The 20,919-nt window shown below is 36.2% G+C and overlaps 1 protein-coding gene and 2 long non-coding RNA genes across 4 annotated transcripts; 2 read left to right on the top strand and 1 right to left on the bottom strand.

The window, feature by feature from the left end:
• The first annotated feature begins 979 nt into the window (after positions 1–979).
• On the top strand, positions 980–4,549 carry LOC135778970 (galactose-specific lectin nattectin-like). The gene is made up of 6 exons (XM_065289605.1): positions 980–1,032; positions 3,001–3,068; positions 3,263–3,345; positions 3,434–3,559; positions 3,745–3,856; positions 4,482–4,549. The coding sequence occupies exons 1-6, from the start codon at positions 980–982 to the stop codon at positions 4,547–4,549; spliced, it is 510 nt and encodes a 169-aa protein (XP_065145677.1).
• A 7,430-nt stretch (positions 4,550–11,979) lies between these two features.
• On the top strand, positions 11,980–13,464 carry LOC135779387 (uncharacterized). Of its 2 annotated transcripts, none has more exons than XR_012337831.1 (4): positions 11,980–12,169; positions 12,708–13,032; positions 13,115–13,218; positions 13,329–13,464. It is a non-coding gene; the product is annotated as an uncharacterized lncRNA (long non-coding RNA). The 2 variants fall into 2 exon arrangements; XR_010544785.2 differs by lacking the exon at positions 11,980–12,169 and having other exon boundaries at positions 12,614–12,801; positions 12,900–13,032.
• A 16-nt stretch (positions 13,465–13,480) lies between these two features.
• LOC135779386 (uncharacterized) lies at positions 13,481–15,349 on the bottom strand. The gene is made up of 3 exons (XR_012337830.1): positions 14,837–15,349; positions 13,847–13,983; positions 13,481–13,620 (listed from the first exon to the last, which is right to left on the bottom strand). It is a non-coding gene; the product is annotated as an uncharacterized lncRNA (long non-coding RNA).
• Positions 15,350–20,919: the final 5,570 nt, after the last annotated feature.

Here is a 20,919-nt window from a genome sequence, read left to right as displayed (position 1 = left end):
GAGACATATTACGTTTACACCTGTCTCTTTTCACTTTCGACCGCTTCTGTCCTGAATACTGTGAGGGGGTGGTCTGTGAGACGGTGGGCGAGTCTCTCTGCTTAGTAGGAATAGATTGGGGTGAGGATAGAGATACATTAATGATGATTTAACAGGGAATAATCAGGTCAAATATTGACTATGGAAACATGATATACTGGGCAGCAACGCCATCTGTTTTAAAGAAATTGGAGTTGGTCCAAGCTAAGGCTTTAAGAATTTGTAGTGGGACAATGAGAACAACGCCAATTAATGCATTTCTAGTTGAAATGGAAGAGACTAATTTACAGTTAAGGAGAATTTAATTATCTCGTCTGAACTATTGGACTAAGCTCGGGAGAATCCGGCCAAAAGTCTACTAGAGGAACACTGGGAGTTTCAGAGTGGGGGGGGGGGGAGATAGGAAGGAGAACATGATTAATTTTGTTGATAAGAAAGCTCATGAAATGGGTTTGAAAAACTACATGATATGACCAGCAGTATGTTGGTCTCCAGTCCCATTATGGCTCTTGCCTGAGCCTGTATTTGATTTTACCATGCTGGATCAGGTAAGAGAGAAGACAGTGGTGATATTGTAGCTAAGGTTTGTGAACACTTTAAAAGAAACTGGGCACAATGTGTGCAAATATATACTGATGGCTCTATGAACCCAATTGATGGAAAAAGCAATAGGAATAAGTATTCCCCAATTATGTATTAAACAAGGTCTTTGATTACCAGATAACATGTTGGTTTTAACTACAGAATTAGTAGCAATTTTGTGGGCCCTTGAATGGAAGGAAGGACAAAGACCTGGGAGACCAAAGACATGTGTTATGTTCAGATTCTATTAAGAGCAGGAAAAGTGAGGCCAGACCACATTTAGTCGTTGAAATTCTGATAGCAATAAATCGGGTGATAAAACGGGGAAATACAGTGGGTTTTATGTGGATACCTGGACATGTGGGGATTCAGGAGAATGAAGAAGCTGATGAGATGGCAAAAAAGCTACATGTAAGAGTGAAGTTGATTTGAAAGTAATGTATGGAAGAATTGAGTGTAAAACTATTATACAGAAAAAAATAAAGCAATTATGGCAGAAAGAATGGGAAATAGGAAATAAAGGCACAAGATTAGAGAGGAGGGATTGTGTGGTAATCACTAGATTAAGACTGGGACATTGTGCACTGAATTGTGGGCTGGCAAGGGTAGGCAAACATCCCGACGGTAGATGTGAGTGTGGAGAATTAGAAACTGTGAAACATGTAGTAATGGAGTGTGAAATTCTTCGTGATGCAAGAACTCGCATGTTTTCTGAGCTGATGGATTCCGGAATATCATCTTTATCTTTAAAAACGATTCTTGTTAATATGGATTATGTAACAACAAAGACTTAAAAATAGTTTTTACTCCACACTGGTCTTTACTCGAGGATATAGTCTATGAGGCAAAGTTCTTCAGATGAAATGTGGAGGGCAGTGATACACCATTGTAGTGTCGAAACTGCCGCAAATCACACAAGAAAAAGAAGAAGAGTCTCTCTGCTGTCATTCAAACGCGAGCGGGAGTAATTATGAGTTATAACTTAATTAATATTATAACTTAATTAAGTTATATTAATTAATATGGATGCAAACTAATAATATGTCGGAGTCCAATTTTTGTTTAGCAAGTAAACATTCTGCACAGTGTTTTGTAATTGTATATGTTAGAGCTTTCTCTGAATTTTGCTAGGCCAGGACTAGGCCATAGTTTAATTAGGAAATATAACTAGTTTCAACAAGCATGCCTTACTTAAACATTACTTGTGTGCATTTTAAGGCAAAACAAAGGGTACTAGTTGTTTTCAGTTTGGCAGCTCTTAATTTTTTTAGTCTAGGACTAGTCTTATCCCTGTCCGGTCGGGAAAATCGCCCCTTATTAGTGAATTAACACACATCATGATTTTCATTATGTCACTTACAGGCTAAACACAAACTCTTCTGAACAATAATAAATACAAAACTAAAAAGATAAATGAACATTAAACACTAACAAGTCTTTCTAATGTATTGTGATTTGTAAATATTAACATGTTAAATCAGGCCAGGAGTGGGGCCACTTTTCGGCCCGGGATTTTCAGGCACAAGACCGGCCTACTTTTTCCATGGTGTGATTCCAAATTAGCACTTTTTCCAAATTGGATAAATGAAGCAACAGTTCAGCTCTTACTAAAAAAATGCTGGGTTGTTTTTAACTCAGGGCTGGGTCACTACTGGACAGAACACCACATTAAAATGTCCCAACTGCTGGGTTTTTTCAATGTGGTTGATTGACAATAACCCAGCAGTTGGGGTAAAACAACCCAACTGCTAAAGGTTAAGTTAAAGGTTAAATAAAAATTAAATAATAATTCTTATTCACTACAAAATAAATAGTAATAAAAATTAAATAATAATAAAAAATAATTTTACTGCATATACAGATCAAGCACAAGTTTTGTTATCAATATTAAATTACATAATATTTGCAAAGTCTATGAATTTTGCATACCCATATATTGGGTGATACACAAAAGGCTTTTAATTAAATTGTATATTTTGCTTGTGAATAGGTTGACAACAGTATTAGCCTAATAATTACTTTTCTAATGCTAATCATAGGCCTATCTCTCTTTACCTGTTGAAAGAGACCTGCCAAGGAATTAAGTTGTAATGTTTAGTTATTCATTCATATGATTATATAAAGTTCTGTTGACTTAAATGTTAATGTACACATTCATGATATTCAGATTTACCTTTCTTATCTTTAAACACCTTGTGATATTGAATCCCTCCCAGTGAAGTAAAGTATAAAAGATAAGACTCCTCATTGACCATCACACAATCTACACTGAAGTTCAGAAAGTGAAGATTTGACATAAAGGTGAGTTTTTGTAACATTAACTTCAGCAGTGTACATATGAGTCCATATGTGTCACTTTTCCTCTTAATTCATTTTCAGATTCATCATGGCAGTCATGAGAGCTCTTGTGCTTCTTTTCTTGGTCTTTTCTGTTGAGAGTGCACCAGGTAACCAAGACATTTACAAGATTTACCAAACCCTGTAACCAATATTACAGATTAAATTCCCATAGAGTTGTTTCATAAAACTTTAAAGGAGTGTAACATTATGTAGAAGGATATCAATTTAAAGCACTTCTAGAAAAATAGAACTAATAATGTGGCATTATATTATTAATATTTTATTCACTGTATAGCTCAAGAGAAATGCCAACGTGGATGGACACGTTTTGATGGGCAATGCTACAAATTCTTCTATGAGTCAGTTGACTGGGTCACAGCTCAGGTACTGTTATTCAGTTATTCAAATTGTTATAGGATACTCAATGACCTGATTTTATATATGTATTAAAATAATTTCTCTCTCTCTTTAGAAAAACTGTCGATCCATTGGTGCATATCTTGCATCTTTGCACAATACAGAGCAAAACAACTTTCTCCTGACTCTGCTTGTGTCTGCTAACACACGTGTTTGGATTGGTGGCCATGATGGTGAAATTGTAAGTCATTTTGCTCTGAAATGCTGATATTGTCTGGCTAGTCTGAAATTAATGCTTTTAATAATTTTTGTTTCTATAGATACAATTTCTTGTATTTTATTGTTACAATATGAATGACTAAATTATATCATTAATGGTGTGTGAATATATTATTAGTAAAGTCTTTGACTCTCCTCGCTCATTAGGAAGGACAATGGCTGTGGTCTGATGGATCTTTATTTCACTTTACCAACTGGTGCCCTGGAGAACCTAACAATGTTGGTGGTAAAGAGCACTGCCTGGAAATAAACTATAGAAGTAAGAAAGTCTCATATCATTATTGTTTTTATTTACAATCTTAACATTTTATAGAATTTTGTATGAAATAGGCTATAGTTTAAGTGTCAGAAAATGTTACATGCAGTTCATTCACGTTCAGATCTCTTTCATTTTATTTTTCAATTTTGTTATGTTGCAGCTTGATAGTAGAATTGTTTGAATTTATTTTTATCTCATAAATCTACACCCAATTTCTATGGATTCATAAAAAAACAAATTTTCAAACTGAATTTATTTACATTTAAGTATTTAGACCTTTTCCAACAGCACTTGAAATTTAGCTCAGATGCCTCCCATTTCTCTTGATTGTTGCTGAAATGTTTCTATACCTCATTTATATGCCTGTGGTAAATAAAATTGATTAGGCATGATTTGAGAACACACAAACACACACACACACACACACGCACGCGCGCACACACGCATGCACGCACGCACGCACGCACACACACACACCTCTTTAAAGTTCTCACAGCTGACAATGTGAAGAGCAAAAGTGAAAGTGGTCTGAATATTGAATATTTTCTGAATGAACAGTATATATATTTTTTTTCTCCAAACTACACTGGTAATTATCAGATTTTATTTTCATCTTATCCCACAGATAACCGTTGCTGGTACGATGTGTCCTGTTATACCACATTAAGCTACATTTGTGCCAAACCTCTGTGATCATGAAAAATCAATCTGTTTCAAAAGTACTATGTTTGTACTACATTTTTTTCTGATCTTTAAAATCTATAAAATATCTCTGAAATTATCTTTAAAAACGACCAAACCTTCTCAAATTAATAAAAGCAATTATAAAGCAAATGTAGTGCATTGTGGAGTAAATTTATTCATGCAAAAAGTACAGGTTGCAGGTCATAAGATGCACATGTGAAGTTTGAGATCATGATGAGATCATTCATGAGTCTTTCTGCATGCAAAGTGCACTGATTACTATATATATATATATATATATATATATATATATATATATGTGTGTGTGTGTGTGTGTGTGTGTGTGTGTGTGTGTGTGTGTATGTATGTATGTATGTATGTATGTATGTATATAAATACACCCTTTTACAATAGTGATTGTGGCAGTGTTCAAAAGCAACCAATCACATTTAGACTTAAGTTAAATATAAAGTAGTACATACCTGTCATCAATTAAAATTACTTTTTAACTATCAATGAAGTGTGCCTGGTCATAAAGGATTTTTTTTGTGTATCATCCCACTGAAAAAGCCATTGTCTGTGTAGAGCTTACTCAGCAGGTACATGATCCCATTGTTGAAAAATATCAATCAACAGAGAAATATTTCTATATCCCAAATCTATGTGGAATAATGTATTATAGTCCATTGAGACCAAAGTTGAACTTGGGCTGTTATACCAAAATATATATTTGGTGCCATAAAACCCACATCACATCACCAAATGAACACCATGCCCAGAGTAAAGCATGAAGGTGACAGCCAGGGGCGTCATGCACCAATTTTTTTTAAGGGGGCACAGTGTGCAAAGCTCACAGAAATTTGCGCATACACATACATCAAACGAATTATATTATAGAGCTTTCAGTCTTTTCCATGGCACTTACATTTCTAACATTCTAAACGCCCCTGCCATAGTGCAAAAACCTCCAAAATAAAAGTGTTGACTAACTTTCATTTCAAATACTATTCAATCGGATTAATGACATATTGGCATCATATTTACATCTAAAACGGCATGTGTTCTATTTACGTTTTGTTTAACGACTTGTTTAATTCTGTCATTAATGCATTTTGCACAACAACTGCATTATCCTATGAAATTAATGTAATTTACATCCATAAAGTATATAAACAACGAAAATGCCATAAGCTATAGCCACGTGATTGATTTTAATGTTCAATAATGATTTTAAAAAATATGTTTAGATACAATTATTAGAGGAACGGATTTTTGCATTAAATTTTACCTTATATGTGAACATGTGTGATTCCGCGCCCCCGTGAACTCTGGCGAACTTTGGCGTTGTGCCAAGAAGATGAATCTAAAAATCTCTACTAATCAGTGGCGGCGTTTCACGAAAACCTAGGCTATGGTATGGCAAAAATTCTTCGTACAAGAAGGCCATTCTCAAATAACTAATCTATAAAACCACATATGTGTACATATTCCACCAACCTGTACAAAAGCATCCTACGACTGCACGGATGTACACTACTGACAACAATACGGAAGCAATACAAATGAAACAACAACAATAGAACAATAGAAATCATGATTATTTAAAATGCTTTTCAAATAATTCTTAACTAAGCACAACTCCAGCAACAGATAAACTAAAACAAGATAATATCAAAACAAAACATACTGTGACATCCTTTCACAAATCTTGTCACGACAACCGCCAAAACCACTTATAAACACACAATAAAGACTTTTAAATGATGTGATAGAGCACACATAGTTATCCAACACTAAATAAAATTCTTAGTAAAACAGAGCTAAATGCAAAAACAAGTCTTACCTTTTGTCGTCGTGCAGTTTTTATTCCACAAGTGGCCATATTCAAAAATGCGCGCAAATAATTAATACAATTCACTTCGGCTGCGTTACAATCCCCAGTGGAAGAGAACATATTTATTTATCCACAGAGCAAATCATTTTACTTCTGGAATAATGTATGCAATATGCAAAGCGCGAGTGTGGGGGAGAACCATGGGTCTGTTTAAATGTTAAAACAAAAAGGATTTTACTTGCGAAAATAAAGATTATAAAAGCAGCGGTCATCATGAGACCTCCTGCAGCGCGAACCCCACTATAGATTGTGTTCGACTTCAAGCTGCGTTGTAAGAACGACAGGCTGATGACGTCAAAGTACCGCGAGGGTGACTCGAGGAATCATCGGAAGAGTTTGATTTCAAACCGCTGTCGCGGCACGTTGATGTCATCCGCTTGTCGGTTCCAGTGTCATAGCATGAAGTCGAACACACGTGTAAATGATACTTATTAGTGATGTACCAATGTTTAGATATGTTCTACTGAAAATATTTTAAATTATCTTTAATGAGCATCATTATAGCCTGTTGATTTCTGGTGTTTTGTCTGAATGCTAGAGTATGGCAACTGCCATACGCAAACGCCGCCCCTGCTAACATGGGCGTAGATTTAGGGTGGGACGCTAGGGACATGTCCCTAGCAATATTCAGGGAAGACTGAATTGTCCCTAGCAATAATTTCGACCAAACAATTAATCTGTATTTATATATAACCACTAATGTCCTTCTTATTCTTGTGTTTTCTATTTTTTACTTATTATATTTTTTTTCAGGAATCATTTAAATGAGACTAGAAATCTTTTGCAATCCTGTTCTGTAAAAATGACGCTCTATGTGGTACACAAACGGTTAACAACTTTCGTTCTCTGCAATGCCCGCCTCCGTAACTCACATCGCTAATATGATTGGCTTTGCATTTCTTGAGTCCCGCCTCTCTAATTCACATCAGTTTATGGGCTTGTCTTTACTCGCTACGTGTGATAGGATGGTTTCACTTTGTACAACGCGCCAAAGTTCACTCAAGACGCGCGTGATTATTCGGGCTACAGGTAAGTGAGGAAGAAAGTATTATTATACCCACTGTAACTGTTTCATTCACAAAATACGGAAGTTGTGTCACATAATGATTCAAGGAAAGTATTTTCACCAATACACGACAATCCCATGTTAACCTGAGGAGTTGCAAACTTTTGTCAACCTTTTATAAATGGGGTAGCAAGGTTATTTAGGGGGTCCCTAATCCCTGAAACATCCCCAACATGGTAAAAACATGAATTCATGTCATGATTGCTGAATACTTTACATTACTGCACTGTGGTCATTACTTGCACAGATGTAGACATAATGTAAGGTTGCATTTTTAACTTAAAATTATTTTTTTTCACACTGATTAACTGTCTGTTAATGAAAAGAAGATTTAATGTGAACTACAGAAACGTTAATAAACTTTGTTCAGGAAACAGCATGATATACATACCAAATTTAAATTAATTTAATTTAAATTAAGAATTAAATATTAATTGCATATTCTTCAATGTTATAAAGTAAATATGGTTATATCTTACAATGTGATTTTCTTTTTTTTTTTTTGACAAAGACTTAAACAGTTACTGTTTATTAGGCTCTAGGACATAACGAATTGTTTATTATAAATTTGGGATGGCCGGGGGTGGCGAGTCAGATGTTACTGAGTAAAGTGCATACTGAGTTGTCTGTTGTTTGTGTCAAGTAAACGGTGATAAACAGTTTTTGCAATGCAACCATTTTATTTATGTCCCCACCAATGCCAGAATCAAACCTACGCCCTTGCCTGCTAATAAGGTCGAGCAGCAACAGCTAAGCTCGAGCGTGCTCAGACGCTGACGTCTGCGGCTGCGCCGACTGCCGCCAGAATAAAGTAATGTACACGATCAAAACACTATCAAAACTCTGAAAAGTGACACGGATGCAGCAGAAAATTGATAATTTGGGCATTTTAAACAGATTAAAAGATTAATGGACGCTTTTTTTATTTTTGAGGTTGCTTGCAAAATCCATTTGGCTCAAAAATCCGAGGGGGCACGTGCCCCCTCAGTTTCAATGGGCATGACGCCTCTGGTGACAGCATCATACTTTGTGGCTGCTTTTCTTCAGCTGGAACTGGGGTTTTAATCAGGGTGGATAGAATAATGAGTAGCTCCAAATACCCGTCAATTTTGGCCCAAAACCTAAAGGCTTCTGCCAAAACACTTAAAATGAAGAGAAATTTCACCTCACAGCATGACAATGACAGAAAGCACACATCTAATCAACAAAGGAATTACTTCACCAAATCAATATCAAGGTTTTGGAATGGCCCAGCAAGAGTCCGGATCTAAATCCCATCCAAAATCTATGGGGTGATCTGAAGAGGGCTGTGCACAGGAGACACCCAACCAATTTGACAGATTTAAAATGCTTTTGAAAGGAGAAATGGCAAAATATAGCAAATTCAAAAGTGTGAAATTGATTGACACATTCCCATTAAGATTGAATGCTGTGATAAAATCTAAAGGTGCTTAAACTAAGTTTTAGTTTAAGGGTGTGCACACTTATGCAACCTGGTTATTGTACAACTTTACTTGCCATTTGTTCACCACAAAAGTTTTCTTATTGTTATTAGCTTTAATATATAGGTTGGCAGTACGGAATTAAGTTGGAACAGGTTCCAAAATGATTCATCTTGTTTTCATTTTTTAAATCACAAAAACCTGCAATTTTAACAGGGGTGTGTAGACTTTTTATATCCACTGTATATATTTATATATATATATATATATATATATATATATATATATATATATATATATATATATATATATATATATATATATATATATATATTAGGGCCGGGACTTTAACGCGTTAATTAAACATTTTTAAAGCATTTTAATCGCACTTATTTTTGCACCGCGGAACATTTCTCATTGGATGAGTTTCGGCGGACCGATTATACTGGCGCACCAACTAGGGTTCATAATCATAGATATGTATATAAAGGCTAGATGGCTCGTCCGCGCTGATGGCCAATTGAGTTGAACGTCCGCATTTTGGCGGCCATCTTAGGACAGGGCGCTCGCTCACTCGTAGCATTGAGTTTTAATGATGCAGGTACTTTTAAATGACCATAACTTGCTTAATTTTTTACCGATTTTCAAACGGATTGGTTTGTTATAAACGTCAAAGATGTACCTATGACACTGAATACGTATACTAAAAATAAATAAAAAATTCATGAAACATGTTAAAGCATCCATAATTATAGCCACGTTAATAACGTTTGTAAAAACCCAAACCGTTTGTAAATCCGTCAAGAATTCAGCAAGTTACGAGCATTTTAGTTGGCGTATGTCACTCACCTTCCGTCCACAGCAGCAGGGAGCAGCACTATGGCAGCACTGACCTAAGATGGCCGCCAAGTGACGACACAGCTGACTCCGCCTTGAGCCATCTAGCCTTTATATACATATCTATGTTCATAATAGCCGTGCTTTCGGTCTTTAGTCATGCACTCCGGCCACACTAAAACCTATTTATCATATATTTAATATGCTTCAGCGCTCAAAATGTATCTGGGCTCACCACTCTCTCTACCGTCTCCCCTGGAGTTCTATCAGCCAATCAAAAAATAAAGAAAGAGACTACACAATAGCCAATCAGAAAATAGGACTGTTGTATCTGGGTAAGATTTAACGCAACAGCCAATAAAAAAAGCATAGCCTCGCACACCCACAGAGGAATGGAGCTCCGAGCATCACTTTGAGCAGCACAGAGTAAGTTTGATCTCCTGTTTGTTACAACAAATGCACAACTTTGACACAAACAATGACAACTTGACTGCTGTTAGAGAATGTTTCCCAGATAATTAGCATCAGTTTTTCACGAGTGTCTGTAACTTAGCCAACAGTTTACAGCCTGTTCACTGACAACACCTGCTCAGAACACGTAAGTTAGTTTAAGCCTCGTAAAATTTTCGTTATCACACGATGACTGACATTTTGTCACATAAAATATCTCTCTCCAAACAGGCTTAATAATTTTATAAGCAACTGCTTTGCAACCAAAGTAAGCTTTAGCTTACCTAAAACTAGGGAACTGTTGACTTTAAGATCTTTTAAATAATAATTATTACACTAGGTATTTCATGTTGTTTTGCAGTCATTTTATTGTAATTTTAGATTTCAGCATTTGCTTATTTACAGCGAACCATTTTCTTTTCTTTTTTTTTTTTGACCACAGAGGGCTGGTGGTCTATGAAATTTCCCGGTAGATTTTTGGGTCCCACTCCGCCCCTGGCCCCGTGGACGGAAAATTATTTTATAAAAAACGAACGGATGGAAGCGTTAATAAGAGCATGGTTGTGTGTAAGCTATGCAACAAGGAATTTGCATATCACCGCAGCACATCGAGCTTCAAGTATCATCTCAATGCAAAACATATAGCAGCTAGCGTGGACATTAGCCCAACTTCGAGTAAAACGACTTGGTTGAACAAAAATAAACAATATTTAGTTGCTTAAGCTTATGTATTCAGTCATTATTCATGGTATTCTATTGTATAATAGAATACCATGAATAACCATTATTTTTTTGACTCAAATCAAGTCAACCAACTTATCAAATTTGAGGTGAAAAATTGGTCCATGGTTTCCATGCTAGACTTGCAACGTGAATAAATTTGCGTGCAAGGCAGCATGGGTAAACCCAGGCTATCTTTAACTAAAAGTTTAAATTTAAATGTGCAGTTTTAATTGAGCCCAACATAACTTTGAGACAGAGGACTATTAAGGTATTTAGTTAATAATTTACAGGATTATATACAGGTATGTAAATAGTGAAAAATTGGACCAACTTAAAAAATTACTTCAATTGGTAACACCTAAAAAAATTGTGTTTAAGAGAAAAATACTTTAATTGAACAATTTCATTTGAGGAAAAAAAAACATTATTGATTGGGTGTTACCAATTGTATTGGTTGATCCAACTTTTCATTTTTTTTACAGTGTAAGTATAAATAAAAAATGTCATTACATTACAAAACATATTTAAGTGGCTTTTATTAAAAAAAAAAAAAAAAAAAACATTGACTTGCTGAGTGTTTGTCTTTAATAGTACGTGCGTGGACGGGTGTATTGGTGCAGCAGGCTGTAAATCATAAAGGCCATAAAAAGGCCAAAAACGGTGCTGTCGAACATTGTCGTAGCAAAGTTTAAAGAGCACCTATTATGGGATACACGTTTTTAAACATCCTTTTGTGTGTAAGTGTGCATTAGTACATGCTAACGATATTCAAAAAGTACATACCTCAAAGAAAACGATGACGCGAGTTATCGTCTCTAACGTTCGAGGACTACAAAAAACACTCGGATTGTAGGCAACAGTTTACTTCCTGGGATTAGTGACGTAGATAAGACGAGGGTGGGGTGGGGAGCGCCGAGTCAGAAGAGAGCTAAAATGGCGGAGGTTGGGAGTCCCTGCTTTGACTGTGTTTGCAAACTCTTGTTTCATTGTTTCAGCGATTAAATCTCTCGAGTAGACGCTTTCTCTTTAGATGCGAGGGCAAAATAGCACTTTATGGACTTCCACAGAGGACATCATGTTTAATACGGTTCCGGAAAAATCCAGTCAGAAGTTGTTCACGGAGTTTTCACAATAACTGCTTCTCATGAACCGAAGCTGGATTTGCGCGACGTCTCCTCTTGAAAGTTGGATTACTGTGCACTTCTGGATCACAGGCTGTAAGTATTCATGTTTATTATTTGCCTTTTACTGTACGTTACGTAACCGGTAACCGGAGATTAACATAATGTGCGTGTAGAGCTAAGCTTGCAAGCTAATTGTTTTGTGTTGTAATACTGTATTTCATAAACAACGTACCATATTTACACACGTGTATGTTGAATTATGCAGGCTTTCGTTTTTTTATCGATGTTGGTTTAGACATGTTTACAAACTTGCTAAGTTGCTAAGATAAATACAAATACAAATGCCAGCTAAACTGTTACCGGTAAAATTTGTTCTCATGATCAAACTCAAGAAACTCTAAGTACAGATGATTTGTTTAAAGTTATATGTATTTTACTGTTGTATTTACTTGAAGCTTTCTTAGATTTTGAAACGAAGTAAACACGTAATGTATGTTGCTAATGTTGGGCCATGTAATATAATACATTTACGTTTTAATGAATAGTCTAACGATTTATAGTCGTTGTACTCTATTGTTATAATATGTATTTTTGACTGAATACATGTTTGTTTTATTTGTCTATATCCTAGATTCGCAGCTGGACACATCCTTCTACACTGTATGCAAACATGCAACATCATTACACACAGTACAAGGAGTCAGACTGGCATATGAGGAGCAAAGGTGTTTAACACATATTATGTATTTACCTAGTGAAACCACTACCAGTCTTAAATGTATAACTGATGATGACAAAGTTTTTTTTCTCTGCATAATAATAGGAACCCAGGCAGTAGCATCGTTTCACAATGTTTCCATCATCATCATCAGTGGATGCCTTTGCCGTTCGTAGCCTGAGATTTCAGATTTGCAGCAAAAAAAAATGATTTTCTCATTTATTGGAATGCTGTGCAGGTATTTAAGTATTTTAGTAACTGTGTTAAATAAAGTAGTATTTACTTTTACAATAAATTAATTGCTTGTTTATATTTTACAGGTATTTGTACCTTGCAGCCATCCATTACAATGTCACCAAGCCGTAACAAAAGCAGGAGAGGGAAAGTACAAGGCTATGTTCCCAAAACACACAAGTGACATACCGTAAGCAGTAATGATTTATTTCAAATACATTCATAATTAAAAACTTAATGTATGAAGCAGGGAAATAAATGATCAAAACAAAAGATTTATTGACTGCAATATTTCTACAGTTATGTGGATGATGTGATCAGGCTTGTGTTTGATGAGGTATTTGAAGATAAGCTGAAGGAAACCCCGATTCCAATGGACCTGGCATCACAGTTTGAGAGACCTTCAAAGGAGGACGTGATTGCATGCCATCTTCAGTGCAGGGGTCGTCGAAAGCCAAAATTGTGACCGATCTGATCAGGAAGCTCCAAGCGTATCTGGAGAACAACACACGACAGGATGATAACCTTATAGTGTCGTCTTAGATAGCACCAGCTGACAAAGCTTTGATATGCCATTTATCTGAATAGATAGCTGTAAGAAATGAATTGAAAAATTTTTGAAAGAAGAGCACAATATGGTTACTAAAGTATGTTTATTTGTATATTGTTTAACATTTAAATATATATTTGTAATAAATAAAAAAAACTTTTGACTGACTATTATATTTTCTTTAAAGTTGCATCTTTTGTTCTTTTGGGTACTTTGTTACTATAATGATACTTTAGTGTTATTGGTTTAAAAATGTAATAAAACTTACTCTAGTCCTGCACCTCAAAGGCTTATAGTCGGTACAATAAATGTTCTGTGTGTAGGGATTTAGACAATTTGTGCAAAACCTGGATGATGAATCACGCAGGTAAGAGGCCCTGGAACATGTTGCATTCTCCTTAAAACCTAATAAGTAAAAACATAGCACTTATAAGTAAGCAGTTTTTCATAATAAACTTTACCATAGTGAAATAATGTAGAACATTCATTTCAATTAATACTTTCTTTGTGCTACATTTGGTGTTTCCATATAGTTTGCACAGTAATATAGTATGTGTCAGGATCCTGAATGTCATTATATGTGTTTTGTCTTGTTTCTAGTACCAGGATCCTGACACCCTCATAAGTTTTTGTGTGGAGAATCACGTGACCTATTTGTTATGTGTGGCACGTGCTCTCATGTCTTTAGTCTTAACCTTACCTTCCTGTATCCTGATTATGTATGATTAGTTTCCTCACCTGTTGGTTATTGTCCCCTAATTAGTTCCCCTATTTAAATGCCATTGTGTCTCTTGTCTTTGTGGTATCATTGTATGTATGTGTGTCATGGTCAGGAGTCTGTCTCGGTTTGCCCTGTTTGTTATTATTTTATTCTTGCCTTGTTTACCCCCTCGAGGGTGTTTTTGTTATAAAATAAAAGTCTTTTGAGTTGAGAGCTGTCTGCACTTGGGTTCTTTACCAGCAACCCTGACAGTATGTAACAGTCTTTTATAATAAAGTTTACAATAGTAAAATAATGTTAATAAGTGAAATAGTTTTATAATCATTTCAACAAATACTTTCTATGTGCTACATTTGGTGTTTCCATATAGTTTGCACAGTAATATAGTATGTAAGCGGTCTTTTATAATAAAGTTTACTATAGTAAAATAATGTTAATAAGTGAAATAGTTTTATAATCATTTCAAATAAAACCTTCTATGTGCTACATTTGGTGTTTCCATATAGTTTGCAAAGTAATGTAGTACGTTATAATTACCTTTTGGATGTCTTTGCAACACATTTTCGTCTTCGTTTAGCATTCTGGCAGAGCTAAGGACACCTAAAAAAGTTAAATCCAATCGCGTTCATTGACGGAGATCGTTTACATCGTAACGGCCGTCTGAACTCTCTGGATCGAGCTTGAAGTGGTAAGGCAGTACAGACACCATCGTTTATAGAGAAATATAGCGCTTGTTTACGTTGCCTGTGACTCTCAGTCAGAACCGGAAAATCCACGCGTAGTCAGGGGCGTAACCTTTCAAACACACGCCGAACCCAGTTGACCAATAACAGTTGAGTAGTCATCTGACCAATCCGAATACACTAGACATTTTGGGAGGCGGAGACAGGAACTAAACCGAGCGTTTTCCAGACATGCAGAAATCGGTGAGGTATGTAAGCAATTTATAAGACTCACAGTGCATTAGTTCAAGTTTTAATAACATGTATGTACTATGGGATATTACAATAACGTGCTAACGTGCTAATTTATTAGCATAATTGGTGCTCTTTAAACTTGATTGCTATTATTGTAAAGTGGATCATCCTGATCAAATACAACACTCCTGCTTGTATGAGCCCACAGCCTATTACTTTGATTTCCACTTTGAGGATTTCACCAGAACATTGTTTAAACCTGAGTTTAAACTCATCATAGTTCAAGCACAAGTGAGCCTTTTATTGTGTTGAAACTGAACAAACTCACAGACAAACTTGTGGACGAAGGCTGTGAAAAAGTTTTCAACGACGTTTTGTTTTCTTGGAGGCAGTGTGTTAACGTCAATAGATTTTTGACAATGACGGACTGACGGGGAATGTCCCTACTGAAAAACCAGCAAAAGCTGATGAGCTGCTTTTTGCCGGTCTCCCAGCTTTATACAGTATTAAAAAAACTGTCAACACTGGCTTTTGCCCTGCACAGAGAGAGACGCTGTGCTGCCTATGACTTTGAACGTGAGTTGAGTGAGCGGAGTCAGTCTCATGCGGACTGACCAATGAAGAGAGGGCCTCAAGTTAAGACCCTCTCCTCATTGGTCAGTCCGCATGAGGTCTGTCAAAGGTTCGCTGAGCGTTACGGACGCAAGGCGTTGCTACAACTGAAAAAAAGAGACCCTAAGTGGGAGCGCGAGGCGAAAATTATAAAAGGAAAAGGACATCAGAAACTCAGAAAATGTAAAGTATAAACAGTGGTGTAGTATACGTGATTCACATGTATCTGCGCGATCCGATCGGGGTATGAAATCAAATTACTATAGCGGCGCGAAAGTGACTGGGGAGCGGAGAACCCACAGGCGAGTGACAGAAAAGTACAGCAAGAGCGATTCCAGTTATCACATGGAGAAATCTGCTTTGAATCGCTCTCGCGGTACTTTGACCTCACCAAGAGGTCTGCTTAGCGCCAAATGAAGTCGAACCTGCAGTGTAGATGCTCACGCGACACTGTAAACAAACAGTCCATGTGGAGAAGTGAACGAGTGCTGCAACATAAAATCCGGAGAGTTAACAACGCACTTGGAGTAAACAACATTTAAATCATCAGTGCAGTTTATTACTTTATCTGGAGGTAAGGCTCCAATAAAATAAAATAAGCTAATAAGTTTATGTCCTGATGGTTTTGAGCTGCCTTCCAGCATGTTTGCTTGTGCTTCACAGTGTTAAACTTCCTTTCTCTGTGTTCATTTATATCTACGTTCAAGATGTATATGATCTTAAACTTCTGTGAGGATTGAAGATTGTAAACAGTTTATTTGATTTTAATTAACAGTTGAGTAACTTTTGGCCCTGAGTTGGATGTTGATGAACACTGAACCAGTCTAAAAATCAATCCAGTTTCCCCAGCTGTAAACCCATTGGCTGTCTTTTTTGTCTTATAATAAACTGACATGTTGATAACACATTCAGTGTATGTGTTTATGAGTACACTTTTAGAATGCTCTCAGTTACATGAAGATCCATACTGTATGCATCTGTGAGTGTGGTGGTGCTTATGGGGTGTCGCTCTTGGACAAGTGAGCATAAGGGTGAAAGGGGAAAATTCACAGTATACTCACTACAAAAATCTAGACTACACCACTGAAAATAGGTAATTTCTTCACTCCTGTTAATGTTGCAGACAGTTCTGTTAAATCAGCTTCCGTCAACGACGAGGACAACTCAGCTAGCCAGGACTTTTCTACAACGCCAGCTTACTTTTACAGCCCGGAGATTATACAGATGCTGATGTGTTTTGTTTTCATTGCATCATATATGAGTGAATGTCTTTGAAAGGGGACATAGTAGTGCATTTGTATGAGCATTTAAATATTTGTAAATCAAAATACACCTGATGACAGTTAGAATTTGAAGTATTGAGTATATTTACTGTATATTACACTAATATATTCTGCATATTACCATATTATGGTGATCCTGGGGTCGTGATGATGGGGCCCTTGAATATTGTTGCCCAGGGTATAACAAAGTGTTAATCTGGCCCAGGCTGTACTGGACTGATTAGAAACATGTTTCAAAATCGTTGAACATGAACTGGTTAATTGTTTGTGTGGCGTAATATTAGTTGAAACTGATGTGTGTTTGAGATTAAATTATTGTGAAAGTATTACCAAACATGTAACTAACCTCAAGAAAATGTTTGATGTAAGAAATATTGCAATGTCATGGAGTATGGTACAGTTGTGTGTTAATGTCAAAGGGTCACCCTGTGTGCTTATTAGATAAACTCTACATGTGATGTATAAAAGCAATGATCATTTTTACATAGGTAATGTAATCACCATGTCTACATTGCTAAGCTTGTAAAGAAACATCAATTTAATGTGTGTGAAATTGTTGAAATTGCTGTTGACTATATGATTGATAAAAACATTGTTTCATGTATACATTTTTTTTATGGAATCTAGACCCTCTGTAATGTCATATTCTTTATTGTTGTTGTTTGAAAATAAAAAAGACTATTCACTTAATTCTTATGCATAAATTATTTGTGGTCTGATGAAGTGATAGCATGTCTGTTCTCATGAAGAAGGTTTATTATACATCCTCTAACCTGGGATCTTTAAGAGGTAAAAACTCGCTTAAAACAGGCTGTTTTAAAAGGTGATGGTGTTTGTCAGAGTGATAAGGAAGTTTCAGATTGGCCTTCCTCTTAAGATGCCTATATGTTATGTACAGCACCTTTAAAATCAAAAGAAATTTCAACAATTCCCACCTCTCATTTGCCTTTCAGGTTTAAAGGATTGTCCTGTAATCCGAAATACTATTGTTGGAGTATACCCACTAAACACAGGACATCGGATAGACGTGCAGATCATGTCTATATTGGGTCTGTCGGTCCATGACCAATTCTGGACATCTATTTGACGTCCAAACTAGGTCCACTATTTGGACGTCCAACCATGACCCTACTTAGACGTCATATTTACGGGCAACATTTGACGTTTGAACTGGGTAATTTTTTTGGACGTCATTTGGACGTTTATGACAGGCCTATGTCTATATTACATGATTAGGCCTATAAAAATGTGTTTATTTACAAATATCAGGATTGTTGTACCAACATGATAGACCATTTACGCAAAAACCGGAAATACGTAAACAACGGGTAAACGCAATTCCGGTATAAGCTTTGTAGTTGGTGGAGAAATGGCAGCTAGAGTGTTTCCGACTTTCCTAACTTGTCTACCGAAGTTCACCAGCGCCGATGTGGTGAAGAGTGTGGGTATACATTCGTCCACTAAAGGGAACAAACTGGATAAGGGATATAAATTCTTCCGCGCGGAGTTTATCCACAATTATCAAGGTAAGCTTTAGCTACAAAACCGGCTATAACTCCGTTTACGTTAATTGTAAATCTAGGGGTTGTGAATTTGTAATATAAGATTTAACACATCGCAGTGAATATGTCGTGTGTAAGTTATGTTTAAGTGAGATGACATGAGGTTAACATAACAACCAGTAATTTGGTGTAGCTGCTGTACTAGGTAAATGTTACTAGCAGTCTGCTGCAAAGTTGTGTATTTCTATATGAGATAACATGCAATGTTTCCTTGCTACATGCGGTTTAAGTAACAAATATACTACAGGGACAGGTAGTAGTGAGAGGTAGATGCTTCAGGTCAATGAGAGAGAGTGAGGAGCCTCACAAACTGGAGGTTTTAATATAGACAGAATGCCGGTTGGCAAAAGTTTCCCGTTCTTGCGTGTTCACTCTTCTTGCTGCGGCACTTTTTTTCACTTACTGTTACTATTATATACTATTATAAACTATTATAAAGGTACGGCTGTTTCTGGTTGGAAGACGAACAGCCTTGAACACTACAGAAACGGCGACTCGTTGACTCTGCTATTTTTCGTATCTGCCGCTACGATAACAGGAAGTTGCCATACACTTTGTTGACGTATTTCCAGTCGAAAAATGCGGAAGTGCGTAAAAGGTCTATTAATACTTGCAAATAGTCTATATTATTTATACAGTACAGTTTTTTCTGCTTTCTTGAATTATATACAAATTCATCTAAATGTATGATTAAAAATCTGTAATTAAATGTGAGGTTCGTTATATTAAAAGTATATGATCATACTAACAATTTAACATGAAAATATTGTCACATATTCTCATAATGTTGAGTTCATGGTATGAATGCAATAAGTATGCCTTATATACAATGTGAAGATATGGCCGAGTCGTTAGTGAGACTTGCTTGTAACCCGGAGATCGGTAGTTCGAATCCCGTGGCTGGCACGAAATGACTAAAGTGTTTCGGTGTTGCAATGGATGGGTGAACTGCAGAGACAATCATCTCTTTTCGCTTTTTTCATGTCTATGTTCCTTACACGGAGGTCCTACGGATGTCAACCTTTAGACGTGCAGAAGACGTCGAAAAAAAGACGTCGTCTGGCGTTACAAAACAACCCCTTTTATGGACCGAATTCGGACGTCCAAAAATTACATGAAAAAGACGTCATTCCAACGTCACTTTGCGCAGTGGGTACAGCGGACAAAGCGTTGCAGGGTAATGTGAAATAAAATCCACCCTCACCAATGTCTGTTTTTTTATTGGAATGTCTTTATTTTTACCACTAAATTCCTCATCATTCCTCAATGATCTAAATTTGATCTAAATTGTTTTTAGATATGGATCTAGACGTTATGTGTTGAATTCAGCCATCTGGTATTTAGAAAAAAAAACACATAAAAGGATTATAGTTTAGGGAAAAAATCATTTCGACCAGCAGAGGCCCATAGAGACCCATTCATTTCACTGGATGTGGCCAACTGTAAATCCAGCTTCATCGATAAATACAAATAAATGGGTATTTCCAGTGCTTCCACCTCCATTACTCTCTGTAAAACAGTAAGTGCACAGTAAGTTTTACTGTAGTAATTTTAGTGTTTTTTACTGTACATATTTTTATATAGCTTTGTTTGTAACCTCAGATGTCTTACCTGGAAATATTAGTATCTTTGCTCCTGTTCACTGTTTCTCTCGAACGGTATGGTGTATGACTGTATATAAGCAATAGTTGTTATGCTAACTGAATGAACATTTTCAAATATATCATTATCAGCCAGCACTCTATCTTTAATCTCCTGCATTGTTGACAACAACCATGTCAACAATAGCATTTTCCTGCGCATCAGAAATATTTTTCCTATTCCTTCTGTTGGGGGCAGCCTTTGGGTCCTTATACAACCCCAAAACAGAAAAAGTTGGGACACAGTAGATATTGTGAGTAAAAAAGGAATGGACTAATTTACAATCTCATAAGCTTATATTTTATTCACAGTAGAATATAGATAACATATCAAATGTTGAAAGTAAGAAATTTTGAAAAGTCATGCCAAATATTGGCTCATTTTGGATTTCATGAGAGCTACACATTCCAAAAAAAGTTGGAACAGGTAGCAATAAGAGGCCAGAAAATTTAAATGTACATATAAGGAACAGTTGAAAGACCAATTTGCAACTTATTAGGTCAATTGGCAACATGATTGGGTATAAAAAGAGCCTCTCAGAGTGGCAGTGTCTCTCAGAGGTCAAGATGGGCAGAGAATCACCAATTCCCCAAATGCTGCAGCGA

Source organism: Paramisgurnus dabryanus, chromosome 1, assembly GCF_030506205.2.
Source record: "Paramisgurnus dabryanus chromosome 1, PD_genome_1.1, whole genome shotgun sequence".
Taxonomy (NCBI): Eukaryota; Metazoa; Chordata; class Actinopteri; order Cypriniformes; family Cobitidae; genus Paramisgurnus; species Paramisgurnus dabryanus.
This window is presented reverse-complemented; position numbering and strand designations above follow the sequence as displayed.

Bases quoted from the DNA above. Each gene is read 5' to 3' on its own strand.
- LOC135778970 (XM_065289605.1), top strand. From the start codon at position 980: ATGTGGGGATTCAGGAGAATGAAGAAGCTGATGAGATGGCAAAAAAGC. The intron at 3,346-3,433 runs GTACTGTTATTC...CTCTCTCTTTAG, and splicing joins TTGACTGGGTCACAGCTCAG to AAAAACTGTCGATCCATTGG. The intron at 3,560-3,744 runs GTAAGTCATTTT...CTCGCTCATTAG, and splicing joins GTGGCCATGATGGTGAAATT to GAAGGACAATGGCTGTGGTC.